This window comes from Ctenopharyngodon idella, chromosome 5 (assembly GCF_019924925.1).
Source record: "Ctenopharyngodon idella isolate HZGC_01 chromosome 5, HZGC01, whole genome shotgun sequence".
Classification (NCBI taxonomy): Eukaryota; Metazoa; Chordata; class Actinopteri; order Cypriniformes; family Xenocyprididae; genus Ctenopharyngodon; species Ctenopharyngodon idella.
Genome location: NC_067224.1, coordinates 12,342,437 through 12,354,512, shown reverse-complemented (window position 1 = coordinate 12,354,512; position 12,076 = coordinate 12,342,437). Strand labels below are relative to the sequence as shown.

Below are 12,076 nucleotides of genomic sequence, written 5' to 3'. Positions count from 1 at the left end.
TTTTATAAAAGGAAGTCCTGCATTCAGTTATTGTGAAAGGCATTACTTGACCTTTTTTGCCTTTAAAGCAGGGTTATTATCATTAATTAAAACTAAAACCATTAAAAAAACAAAACATTTTCATTATTTGAAATCAAATAAACATTAGCAGAAATAAAATAAAATATAAAACCAAACTTGTTTTATTTCAGGTAGTGGCCAAGGCAACATTTCTCATTTTACAGTACTAAAATAACTACAAAAAACAAACAAACAAATAAAAAAATAAAAAAAATAAAAAAAATATAGACATTTATAAAATGAAAACAGAAAATATAAAAATAAAATCTAATTTAAAATCTTGACAAAAACTACATCAGTAATACTAAAATAACAATTTTAAAGGTGCATATGCTTTAGCCAGACCAAAATACAGATTTTTAACCTTGTGCAAAACAAGAAACATTTAGAGTATTGTAAGATTTGATTCGTGTTGAACATGCCGTATGCTTGCCAAACAGTTTTTTGTAATATTTTGGTCAGGTAGATAGGAGCTGACTAGAAAATGCATGCCCTTGGGATTTACCAAACAAACAAGTAAATTCATTTGCAGGAAGACCTTAATCAAAGAGCAGGATTGAGCACTCGTGTTTACTACTTTTTATTTATATTTAATATTTGGAGAAAGTATGTCATGCCATCCCCAAAGCTACACAAAAGAAGAGTTTTCTTCTCCTCCCTTTTTTCTTTCTTTCCTAGCTTGTTGTAAGAGAAAAACTGAGAGAGAGGGGGATACAAAGAGTGGATTGTGTAAAATGGGTCTTGTGACAGTATTCAGGCAGCAAGGCTCCAAGTATAGAGTGATGTGGGGAGCAGAGCTTTGTGCGTGTGTTTGTGGAGGGGAGTGCTTATCCAGTGGCCAACTCAGGCGTAAGCTGTCAGGCCCAGGTCACGTGACTGCCGTTGTCATGACAAGCAAGCGTCATCCCATGTACAATGCTCAGCCGTGCAGCTCAGCAGACATTCAGAGGCTTAGACTGAGCTCTACAATGAACTTACACTTCATTTCATTCTGATTCACAGCCCTAATGTGACTCTAATATATTGTGCTTTATAAAGTTTGCAATATGCTGCAAAAAAAAAAAAAAAAAATCTTTTCTTAATCAGTATCTTGGTAGTTGACAACTTGTCAATTCGTTTTTTTCAACATTAAGGTATTATATTATATTATATGTTATATTATATTATATTCATTAAAAACTTTTAATCAGATTAATTATGTGATATGATGTAGGGATGGGCATTTTTGGCAATTTTTCATTTCGATCATCAATAGGTTTCAAAAATGAGTAATCGAGTACTCAGGGGGCAGGGCGTGTGCGGGGAGCAGGGAGTGTTCGGGGAGCAGGGCATGGCCAGCATGGAAATAATGAAAATATCTGAAGACTGTTATGAAAATGAATGTTAAAAATAAAAATATGACATAAAAACCTGTTTATGAAAACATGAACACGTGATTAGAACACTGTTAGATTATGATTATGATGCAGCAATATTATTAAGAAGCATCTAAAAGGAATAGCTGCCTGAGGTGAAGAGTGACTTTTTGCCAATAAACTGAAGCCCGTTCTATGTAACATCCTATGATATTAATCAGATAACTCAGATACATAACATAGACATAACATTACAACTTGTATCTGCATAAAAGGATGCAAATGCGAGTGAACTTTAAGTTACGCGCTATAGCGAGAGTGGGAGAGAGAGAGAGCTCCCGCCATGATGCTTTCATGACAGCGCGCTGAAACACGGGCAAGGACAGAATTTACTATAGATTTCTATAAAGTTCTCATTACAATGCTATGTTTATGGCAGATTTGTGCTTTATTTTCATCAAGTTCGCGAATGCAAACGTGAGCTTGACCGAAAGTGTAACTCCGATTGCGCTTTAAAACGAAAGCCAACGAAACGAAAGCACAACAAATTCACATTCTATTAGGCTACATTAGTGTCACTATTGTAATTTTTTATTTATTCTAATATTTCAGCAATATTTTGGATTCAATTTGCACTTTCTGATCAACCAAAATGTTATTTTATGAAAATCACTGATGATCATAGGCGCCGATTTGTGTTTCTGCCGGTGGGTGCCCAATCTCTATGAGAAAAAGCACGCTGAGATTCGTGACAGGACAAAGTTTGAGCACGTCCAGTGTGTAACATTGTTCATAAGATACAGGAAGAAGGAGGCGTTCCCTCACGGCTCTCACCCGCCCTGCTCGTCACATACCCCCATCGCCCCTCGCAGGGCGGGGGGTACTCCCGAGACTGCGGTCTACTCCCCCCGGGGGCCAGTCTTGGCGGCCGCAGCACCTGGGGATAAGGACAGACGAGACGAGAGAAAAGGAGAGGGAAGCACAGGGAGCGACAGACGAGAGAGGAAAAAGGAAAAGAAAGAAAAAAAAATTCTTGGTCCAGTTCCCTGACACACTGCCGCTCGGTCCTCAGCCAGCCGAGAGGCTCTTCCTCACGGTGCCATGCGATGGTACTGGACGCTCGGTGGATGGCTCAATCCTCCTCTGCCCCCTGGCAGCCGGTGATGGCTCCTCCGGCTGAGGGCAGCCGGCAGCGAGTCCCCCGTTCCCTGCTCCTCCCCTTCATTGCGGACGACAGCAGGCTCCGGCCCATGGCGAACGGCGGCGACTCCTCCGCTCCCTCTTGGACGGCAGCCACCCCACCTCGTCCCAGGAGCACGGCAGCGAGCTCTCCGTCCCACCCGATGTATACTCGCTCCAGCACCACCGCCTCGGGCAGCCACTCGCGGTCTTCACACTCCCGCGCTGCCCGGCCTCCTCAGCACTGCAATCCCCCTCAGCAGCGAGGGCTCTCCGACAGCATGTCCCTCCTTCCTCCCGAGTTTTGGCACCTATGTAACATTTGTTGATACGGGAAGAAGGAGGCGGGAACCGGTGAACGTTCAACATAACTTTAATATATAAAATAAACAAATACAAAATTAAAGTAATGCCGGCAGACCCTCATGGACGTCTGCCGGCCGCACAAACATAATACAACATAACTTAAAGTCCAGGCCTGGTCCTCTCTCGTCCTTCACTGTCGTCGCTCCCCTTTTATGCTTCCGGAGCTCCTCCGTGAGAGACTCGAGACCGGTGCAATGTGCTGCTGACGCTCATTATCACTTGCGTCACTGCCCTCGCGCCGTTCCCTCACGGCTCTCGCCCGCCCTGCTCGTCACACAGTGCAAGAGTCAAAGAAATCCGCATCCGAGCAGAGAGATTCATGCTCGTGAATTACATGAATGCGCTCTCGCATGCGTTACAAATACGCTCTCGACATTAACGAAATAGAAACTGCCTCAAATGGACTATAAAAATGAAAAGAAAGCCGTGTCTGAAGGCTTCAATCGAATTTTATTGGTTGAAATGAAATGAGAATATCTTGTGTTTTTTTCGTGGGTGTTCGGCGGCTCGGCGCCTATGCTGAAGATTATTGCTAAATTAATTATGAATATAATTTAAAGGATATTTTCAGCACAAGATAAAAGCTTGGCGCTGCACAGCTTGCATTGAACTGTATTTTCATCTATCTTGTCAAAGTGAAGCCAGACATTCTCTCTCACGTCTTTTGACGCATGCTGTGGCAAGCTAAACAATCAGAGCTCAAGTGCTGCTATAACCAATCAACAGAAGGAAAAAAACAAGCATTTCGATCGTCGCTGTCACGGTCGAGTACTCGAGTACTCGATCGCTGTTGCACATCCCTAATATGATGATATATCAACTTTACAATCACAATTAGCTTCAAATACTTATCCATTAATGTTTTTTTACAAATAACTTGTCCATTACTTTATCAACATCAGCATTTATTATATTATATTAGAAAAGTTGTCAATAAAATAAAACTATTAATTAAATTATTTACATTATATGATGAATATTACATCAGTTTAATCACAATTTAATAATGGACATTACTTAAAAAACACGCAACTTTGTGGCTGGTAACAGAATACTTCCTAAATTGTAACTTTGAAACAAGCTTTTTCTGTTAAGCTGCTTCGAAACAATATGTATTGTGAAAATCGCTACACAAATAAACTTGAATTGAAATGAACTGACAATTTGCCACATATACAGTATAGATACTTACTGAGCCTCAAAATGAAGATAATTCAAAGACATTACATTATTGTGCAAGGGGCTTACAGGCAGAGGTCGCGTTGACCGAATATTTTCCGTCATTGAATTTTTTTAGCAGTGACGGAAAAATCTGAAGGCCGTCCGTTGTTTTGACAGATTACACTAGGTGGTCTATTGTAACTTGTAACTGTAATTCCCACCCCTGTCCAGTTAGTAACGAGGGTACTCCAATGTGACAGCAGAGTGTGGGTTCAGCCTCCAGAACAAAATTAAAACTGCCATGAGAAGCCGGCTGTGTCCGAAAGCTGAAAAATGCAGTCTTCGAAGGATGCATTCCAAGGTAGGAAGGCATCAAGGCATGTCCGAATCCAGTGTTAGCTTCACTTCCTGTCTCCTGCATGGAGAAGGGTCTGTCTGCATCCCGCAGTACTGCAAACCATGCCCCTGCAAGTTATGCCTACTACTACAAGTTAAGTATTTCCACGAACAACCAAGTGTGGATGTCATTGACTAAAACAATCTTTTGAAGTAAATAATTTTATGTTTTATGTATGAAAATTTTGTAAGACTGACATATATTGCTTTTGAATCTTATGGAGTATGAAATAACAGCTATTAGAAAAACATAAAATAAATTATATAATCAAATTAATACAGACTCATAAGAGTTTCATAATTAAAATACTTTAAAAACGAACTTACAGCGTCTGGTGATCTATGTAACACAATCTGTATTCCTTATCACTAGGTGGCGATAATGAAGCTTAAAAAGCGAGGAAAGTGAAGTAGAAGAAGAGCTGTACTAGTGACAACATCAGCGATTCTAGATATTCATGACTGACAACGTCACTTCCGCTATGCTTGCCGCCATTTTTGTGTCCGACATGGCAACGAACACAGCAGTGCATTATTGTATCATCTTTAGCTTCAGCGCGAGCTCTCAAACAGAAACAAAACATTATTAACTATGATTGGGGCTCTCATATACATTATAACATTATATTTGTATACACTATTGTAACAAAACATTGTAAATTCTTTGGGCTTAGTTGCTGTGTTTCGGCGTGTTGTTACGGGAAGAACGCTTTCACAACAGGAGCTGCATTCTGACTACGTAACTTAGTTCAAGTTTATCTGTGCGTGATTTTGTGCAAAATAAAAGTTGTAATATTATTATTATTATTATTATTATATAATATTATTATTATTATATGTATTTCTTTTGTATAAATATCCACAGTAGTGCCCCCGAGAATAAAGTGGATATATCTTGTACATAATCCATTGCCATACGCCAGAAAAAGTGTTACCAAAAAATCTATTGCCTAACAAAAAATAAAATAACATAAAATGATTGAAGCCAACCATTTATTCCTCCGATCTAACTCCTTTGGGATCGAATAAAATTGTAGTTCGGGGTTTCTCTGATGACTGTTGTTACAGCCAACAGCACAACATATCCCAGGCATATTGTAACCTTGTGTGAACCTTCTGGGAGTGTTTCGTTGATCTTCCTCTGGCAGTTGTGGCTGCTGTGACCATAGACTGAAACAGATCGTGCAGCTGTGACCGGGCGAAATATGGTCCTAATGAATAGAGCGTCGATTGAGATTAGTTCAATTAATTTCTTTACGTTTTGTTTATATTATAATCGGAATTGTTATTAATATATTGTGTTCATATTTGCCTGTTCAGGCCCATAAGGCCAAAAAAACAAACATTCATCTGCTTTGTGTGGTGTTGAACATGAAAGTGATGCACAGTCTATATTCATCTGTTCTTTTCCTAAATGAATAAATGCATAATCTTGCCCTTGTGCTCATCCTGTAGGTTTCATGATTAAAAATGAAAATCTGAACAAAAACAAAAGCTATTAAAATTCTTATTATCATTAAAATATTAAAATTAAAATGATGGGTAATAATAGATTATGGCAGAATTTTTACGACCCTCTCCGAGACAGGGGTAGCTGCAGGTTGTAGTAATGGGCATGCCGAAAGGTGAATGCTACAACAGAAACTAACTCCCGGCCTAACCCCACACCCTAACAAGCAGCTTTTGTGACCAATTGTAAAAACCTTTCGCCATGCCCATTACTCCAACCTTCAGAAACCCACACTTGAAAATAACGGACAATCAGAAAGTCTAATGCTCTCTCTTACAGATCAAATTATTATGCAATCTTTGTCTTATTTTCCAGTAAAATTATGTAAATGTAAGTTAACATTTACAGTACCTGAGATGTAAAATTGTGTAAGGCGCTAAGACTTGTTGTCAGACAATATAATTTGAAATTTTTCCTATTTCCATTTGTAATGTGCAAATTTTGTCTCTTCAGCCTCACAAACATTTGCTTAAATGGAACAAAACAAGCTATAATTTTATTCAAAATGAGAAGGAAAATTGGTTAATTGGTTAAAGGTCTTATTTGTAAACATTAGTTAATGCATTAACTAACAATGAATTAGTTCATAAAAATGTCCATGTTAGTTCACAGGGCATTAACTAATGTTAACTTTTGATCTTAAAAATGTGTTAGTAAATGTAGAAATTAACATGAACTAAGATTAATAAATGCTGTAGAAGTATTGTTCATTGTTAGTTCATGTTAACTAATGTTAACTAATAAGTGTTACAAAAAATCTTTTGCTATTTTAATTCTCAGGTCATTTTTTTTTTTTTAGATATTAAAACAGGCAGGTACAAAAACAATAAAGGTACTGATGAGAAATATGATTCAGTATATGACTGTTTATTCATCTTAAACCAGTTTATTAATTCCAGAATGTGAATGAGCATCTTCAGAGTATAGGCCCAAGAGAAAATATTGACACACCGTCAGTCAGCATAGAAAGAGATGTCACATGACCTCTGACTATTATTAATGAATTAAGCCCGAAAGGGCATGGATAATAAGCAGCAGTAGTCAAAAGAAATCTTTTTACTCAAAGGATTCTTTTTTCTATAATAATACACTATGAGATTAGAATAAAATCCTTTAAGATGGGTCTTTAAAGAAGTTTTTTCCTAATAATGAATAAATGCTTTTTTTTTTTTTTTTTTATGAGTTGGTGAGGTACAGCAGAAACACTTAATCTTTCCCACACACAAACAGTATGACTTTATCTCCATTTAGGGTTTGATGGTGGTGGATGACTATCAGGCCTGGCTAACTCTTACATTTAACCTTATTAACACTGAAGCTTCTCAGAGCACTGTCACTTAACTCCAGCTCGGACGCCAAGTCACGACTGAACCTGTCCTGATGAGCAGTGGATGCCAGATCAATGAACATTCGTGTAGATTTTTTCAAAATGAAGACTAGAGTCAGAATATTCTGGCCACACTTAAATATAATTAAAAGTGACAATAAAATAAAAATGACAAAAAAACATCATAAAGGTATTTTAAAAGTGATCCATAGTGGTCAGTTATTCACTGAAAATGATGTGCCATTTAGTTGCAGTCAAATTACATACTGTCAAATTAGTGTCCAAGTCACTGGTATATGCTTTAAAGGATCCATATAAATTTTTTTTTTTTTTTTTTTTTTTTTTTTTTTTTTTACATTGCATAAAAACTAACATATCTTTTATGTTGTTTATATAGCCACTAGGGTGGAAATATCTAAATATGAGGTAAACTGCATGAATTTGTTTTTGCTTTCTCTCGTAGGTTGGTGTCATCCATTCATGCTGTTATGGCTACCGCAGCTGGAATCATTGTGGTGTCCTCGTGCAAAGGCAATGTGATTATGGACCGGTAAGTGGACCAATCCTGTTCCACACCTTTCACGGTGCACTAATAATGAGCTTTTCTGCAGCAAATTATTATATTGTCCTGCATCTTTGTGTAAAGGTAATGATAAAACAGATAAAGCAGCACTAGATGGTGATAGGTCAATACAGTGTAGAAAACACTTATTTCAGTAACCAATTACAATTAAATTCTTTTAAACGATTTAAACAATTTTTTTAATAGAAATACTTTTATTTATCAAGGACGCATTAAATTGACGCAGAAGTGACAGTAAAGACTTTTACAATGTTTAACAAATTTTCGGTCACACTTTAGTTTAGGGTCCAATTCTCACTATTAACTAATTAACTATGACTTTTGCCTCAGTAAACTCCTAATTACTGCTTATTAATAGTTAGTAAGGTAATTGTTAAAGGATTAGTTCACTTTCAAATGAAAATTAGCCCAAGCTTTACTCACCCTCAAGCCATCCTAGGTGTAAATGACTTTCTTCTTTCTGATGAACACAATCAGACTTATATTAATAAATATCCTCACGCATCCGAGGTTTATAATCTCAGTAAGTGTTACCAAACGAGTATGAGCTGAAGAAAGTGTCTCCATCCACATCCATCCATCATTTAACAAGTTAAGAAGTAAAATATCTAGCTTCCACCAGACCGCCTTCCATATTCTACTTACGAAGAAAGTGTAAACTGGCGTCGCGTCAGTTACACTTTTTCCGTAAGTTGAATAGGGAAGGCTTAGGATGTAGTGTAAGCTTTTTGAACTGCTAGAGTTTTACACTTTCTTCGTAAGTAGAATACGTAAGGTGTTCTGGCGGAAGCTAGATATTTTACTTCATAACTTGTTAAATATGGGCATTTTTTTTACACAAATGCATCGCTTCGCTTCAGAAGGCCTTTATTAACCCCCCCGGAGCTGTGTGGAATATGTTTATGATGGATGGATGTGGATGGAGACACTTTTTTTTTTCAGCTCATACTCGTTTGGTAATGCTTACTGCCATTATAAAGCTCGGATGCGTCAGGATATTTATTAATATTTCTCCGATTGTGTTCATCAGAAAAAAAGAAAGTCATATACACCTAGGATGGCTTGAGGGTGAGTAAAGCTTGGGCTAATTTTCATTTGAAAGTGAACTAATCCTTTAAGTTTAGGTATTGGGTAGGATTAAGGGATGTAGAATACTGTATGGTCATGCAGAATAAAGCATTAATATGTGCTTTATAAATACTAATAAACAGCCAATATACTAGTAATATGCAAACTAACAAGCAAGTAGTTAATAGTGAGAATTGGACTCTAAACTAAAATGTTACCAAATTTTCTTTTACAAAAAAATTCTGTTCCAAATAAATGCTGTTCTTTTGAACTTTCTATTAAAGAATCCTGAAAAAATGTATCAGTCTCCAAGTCAAGTCAAATCAAGTCAAGTCACCTTAATTTATATAGCGCTTTTTACAATGCAGATTGTGTCAAAGCAGCTTTACAGTGATAACTGGTATATAATTTTGGCTGCACAGCAGCTCTTAAAGAATGGTGTCAATGCAGGCAGATCAAAGCACTGTTGAATATCAAATGTCAAGTCAAATGTCAAGTGTCCCCAACTAAGCAAGCCAAAGGCGACAGCGGCAAGGAACCCAAACTCCAACAGGTGACATCAGGTGGCAAACAGGTGGCAAATAGGTGTTAAAATGGAGAAAAAAACCTTGGGAGAAACCAGGCTTAGTCAGGGGGCCAGTTCTCCTCTGGCGAACAGTGCTTTGTTACGATTCAGGTAGCTATCATAAGTCCGATAGGATCGCAACATCCACAAACATATTAAGCCGCACGACTGTTGTCAACATTGATAATAATAAGAAATATAGGCAACACTTTATAATAAGGTTCATTAGTTAACATTATTTAACTACATTAGTTAACGTGAACTAACAAAGATTAATAAATGCTGTAAAGATGCAGTTCATTATTAATGTTAATTTCAATATTTACTAATACATTATTAAAATCAAGAGTTGTATTTGTTAACATTAGTTAATGCACTGTGAAGTAACATGAACAAACTATGAACAGCTATATTTTTATTAACTCACGTTAACAAAGATTAACAAATACAGTAACATATGTATTGCTCATAGTTAGTTCATGTTAGTTAATACGTTAACTAATGTTAACAAATTAACCTTATTGTAAAGTGTTACCAAAATGTATCTTGAGCACCAAATCAGCATATTAGTATGATTTCTGAAGGATCGTGTGGCACTGAAAACTGGAGTAATGATGCTGAAAATTCATCTTTACCATCAAAGGAATAAATTACATTTCAAAATAGAAAAAAACTTATCTTAAATTGTAATAATATTTCACAGTGTTACTGTTTTTACTGTATTTTTGATCAAATAAATGCAGCTTTAGTGAGCATAAGACACCTCTTACTTCACTTCTCTTAAAAAAAAAAAAAAAAAAAAATCTTACTAACCCCAAACTATTCAATGGCAGTGTAAATTCTGTTTCTATATGAAAGATATGACTGCACACTCACTTGCAGAAAGATTTATGCACCAACGTTTCGGCACAAAGCCTTTGTCAAGGTATATGACCTAGACATATACCTTGACAAAGGCTTTGTGCCGAAACGTTGGTGAATAAAACTTTCTGCAAGTGAGTGTGCAGTCATATCTTTCATATACATTTAGATTTATCTTTCTTGACTTGCACCTCGGACGGAGTGCGTTTATGTTTTGATTAGTGTAAATTCTGTTCTCATAAATTATGAAAATATAGAATTAAATTACAAAATAAAATCTGTTTAAATCCTCTTTCTCTAAAGCGTCACTACACTGCGTCAACAGTTTGATGTTCACAATTGGTGTGATGTTGCTTTAAGAAGGCGGTCCATTAGACCCTACCTGCCCATTCCTTTGTTCATCTCAGTGGCCAATCACAACAGCCTCAGGGCAATAGTGCTTACCTCTATTCTCATGCCACATCTGCTGACCCTTTGGCTCCGCCCCCACCCCAAGGACAGAGGGAGGAGGAGATTAGGTACACGGAGTCCCAGGGCAACAGCTGTTACCTTCCTCTGCACCCTTCCTCCCTCTGCTCTTCCCTGGCACTAGACTGACACCTGCAATTTCAGCCTCTGCCACCTGTTCATGTGGGCTGGGTGAAATGGGTGCGTGTGTTTGTGGCATAACAGAGTAATCCATGGAAGGCACTTGCCAGGCAGGCCTAGAGAAACTCCCAACCACCCTGCTAATCCCCCAAAGGCTTAATAGTTGGCTTGAGCACATGCGCAGCCGTGATCCTGAGTGACAAGGAGCATCCAATGACACTGTGAGTGTTAAAGGAATAGTTCACTCAAAAATGGAAAATCTGTCATCATTTACTCACCCTCATGTTGTAGAAATAATTCAGATATTCAGAGTTTTCACTTTGATCATATAGAAAGGAACAGCTTACATATTCTGCTAGATAATTCTTTTTGTTTTCCACCCAAGAAAGACAACAGCAACAACAAAAATAATCATAATAATAATAAATAAAAAAACACCTTAGATTTACACTATCGTTCAGAAGTTTGGGGTTGGTAGGATTTTTTCATGTTTTTGAAAGAGGTCTCTTATTCTCCCCAAGGCTGGTCAAAAATACAGTAAAAGAGCAATATTGTGAAATATTATTACAGTTTAAAATAACTTTTCTATTTCAATATATTTTAAAATTCCAGTGATGGCAAAGCTGAATTTTCAGCATCATTACTCCAGTCTTCAGTGTCTTCAGTCTTTAGTGTCACTTCAGTGTCTCTCGATCCTTCAGAAATTAATTCTGTCCTTCATTCTATTATGCTGATTTGGTGATCAAGAAACATATTTTTTTATTATTAGTAATACTGAAAACAGTTGTTGGTTAATATTATTTAATGGAAACCATGATACAATATTTCAGGTCTCTTTGTTGAATAGAAAGTTCAAATCAACAGCATTTATTTGAAATATAAATCTTTTTAACATTTTTTTATTGTAACTTTTGATCAATTTTAAAGCATCCTTGCTAAATAAAAATATGAATTTCTTTTAAAAATCCATCTTACTGACCCCCCAGTTTTGAAAGGTAAGATACATGGGATACATACGATATATTCCAAATCTTCTGAAACCTTTATGCATACTGTT

At 36.9% G+C, this 12,076-nt stretch overlaps 1 protein-coding gene across 1 annotated transcript in view; it reads left to right on the top strand.

Annotated features, from left to right (window-relative positions):
* The window catches only part of tlcd3a (TLC domain containing 3A), a 43,341-nt gene that overhangs the window by 19,436 nt on the left and 11,829 nt on the right, over positions 1-12,076 (top strand). Inside the window, exon 2 of the mRNA XM_051893832.1 lies at positions 7,818-7,904. Within this exon, the coding sequence (XP_051749792.1) occupies positions 7,818-7,904 (87 nt within the window). The remainder of the gene's footprint in view (positions 1-7,817; positions 7,905-12,076) is intronic.